This window comes from Octopus sinensis, linkage group LG28 (assembly GCF_006345805.1).
Source record: "Octopus sinensis linkage group LG28, ASM634580v1, whole genome shotgun sequence".
NCBI lineage: Eukaryota > Metazoa > Mollusca > Cephalopoda > Octopoda > Octopodidae > Octopus > Octopus sinensis.
In genome coordinates this window covers 12,141,979-12,144,478 of record NC_043024.1, presented here as the reverse complement: position 1 = coordinate 12,144,478, position 2,500 = coordinate 12,141,979, and the positions used below count along the sequence as shown (strand labels likewise).

Sequence of the window (2,500 nt, the reverse complement as noted above, 5' to 3'; positions counted from 1 at the left end):
GAGATCCATACCGCATATATACACACATATATATATACACACATATTTAACATAAGTATATATATATATATATATATATATATATATATACAATATATATATAATATGTATATATATATATATAATATATATATATAGAGATAGAGAGAGAGAGAGAGATGTGTGTGTATGTGTATATTTGTACATATATATACAATATATATACATATATATACATATATGTACATATATGTATATATACATATCTATATGTATGTATAAATATATATAGGTACATATACATGTAAATATATATAGGTAGATAAATATATACATATCTATATATATAAATATATATAGGTACATATATATATATATAGGTACATATATATACATTCGTATATATATATACATATATATATTATATAGAGAGAAAGAGATATGTATGTATGTGTTTGATTGTGCATGTATGTATATGTGTATGTATCTATGTACGTAATGTATGTATAAAGTATATGCTTGCGGGTGTATGTATAAATATATATATATATATGTATGTATGTGTTAATGTGTGTATGTACGGATGTATGTATACGATTTTCTGTGTATGCATATGTGTATCGATGTATGTAAGTATAACGTATATGTGTGTGCGTGTGTGTGTGGAAGGGCACTTCTAATCACTTCTTATTCTGTTTGTTCAGGTGATCACCTCTGAATTTAAGTGTGTGCGTGTGTGTGTGGTGTGTTTGTCCCCCAACATCGCTTGACAACCGATGCCGGTATGTTTCTGTCCCCGTAACTTAGCGGTTCGGCAAAAAAGATCGATAGAATAAGTACTAGGCTTACAAAGATTAAGTCCTGGGGTCAATTTCCACGACTAATGGCGGCGCTCCAGCATGGCGACAGCCAAAGAACTGAAACAAGCAAAAGAGTAAAGAGTAAAGAGTATATACACACGTTCATATATATATATATATATATATATATACACTCACAATTTACACAACTTAGTGTTTTTATATTTGCTTTTCTCCAACAGGATCACTTCAACTTGGTTCAGCGATCCAATAAAGGTTTTAAGTACCCTAAAGTTGCTTTTGAGCCCTTCCGGAAATGTCCCTTAAACAACGGCGGCAACAACAATACGAACAGCAGCTGCACCACAACCAACACCACCACCACCACCACCAACAACAACAACCACAACAACATCAGCAACAACAAAAACCCTTACCATGTGGAAACGACAACCGAAGACCTTTTTAGAAAATGTCGTGTCAACAACGAAATTTCGTTGCCAAAAACATTTACGACCCGTAAAGGGGCATTACTGCTATTTTCCGAAGACCTGGCGTTGAGAAACAAACAATGGAAGAAGGTTCGAGATTCCATGGAACATCTGGAAGGGGACAACGATAAAGATGAAGATGTAAGGGAGAATGAGAGGAAGGAAGAAAGGAAAGAAAGGGACCCTGTAAAGGGTACGCAAAAGAAGAAATTCCGTAAGCATGATGTCGACAGGTATAGAGAAGTTCGGACTGTCGGAGAGTTTGCTAAGACTGTTCTTGCTTTTGGAAATTCGGTAAGTGGATAATGAGTATTCTAACCATTGATTTTCTTGCTTTGTTTTTCTTTAATAAGATGGTTTGGCGAAAAGAAGTGGTGCATCTGTCTTACATAGGCCCTCAGCTACTAGTGTATGTATGGGAACGTGCATATTATATAAATATATGTGTGTGTGTGGTGTGTGTGTGTGTGTGTGTGTGTGTGTGTGTGTGCACGTGTATGTTGGGGGACAAACACAGACACACAAACACACGCACACACGCATATAAATACATATATATATACGACGGGCTTCTTTCAGTTTCCGTCAACCAAATCCACTCACAAGGTTTTGTTCGGCCCGAGGCTATAGTAGAAGACACATGCCCAAGGTGCCACGCAATGGGACTGAACCCGGAAGCATGTGGTTGGTAAGCAAGCTACTTACCACACAGCCACTCCTGCACCTATTTACTGTATATATATAACTTAAAATTTAAGAGCTAAACTACTACTACTACTACTACTACTACTACGATGACGACGACGACTACAACTACTCTTACTACTTTAGTACTACAACTATTCTACTACTACAACCATCACCGCCACTACCAACACCACCAGCACCACCATCACTATCACTATTACTCCTCCTCCGCCTCCTCCTCTTACTACTACTACTACTACTATTACTACTACTACTAATAATAATAATAATGATACCACCACCACCACAACAATTATTAACACTGCCGCCGCCACAACTGCCATAACTGCCACTACACCACCACCACCACCACCACCACCACCACCATTCTTCTTCCTATACTATAATTAACTCCCCACCTAATGAACGCCGGTCAATCCCCTGAGCTGAGTCGCACCAAATGCAAACACGGCGCTAATGAGTTTGCAGTGTTAAATATTTGCGTTATTATGAGAAGGACTTGCCATTCAATCATTAGTGATT

At 37.0% G+C, this 2,500-nt stretch overlaps 1 protein-coding gene across 1 annotated transcript in view; it reads left to right on the top strand.

Annotated features, from left to right (window-relative positions):
- LOC115225676 (lateral signaling target protein 2 homolog) overlaps window positions 1-2,500 on the top strand; it is a 34,585-nt gene that overhangs the window by 2,173 nt on the left and 29,912 nt on the right. The window contains exon 2 of the mRNA XM_036514519.1: window positions 1,022-1,564. Within this exon, the coding sequence (XP_036370412.1) occupies window positions 1,022-1,564 (543 nt within the window). The remainder of the gene's footprint in view (window positions 1-1,021; window positions 1,565-2,500) is intronic.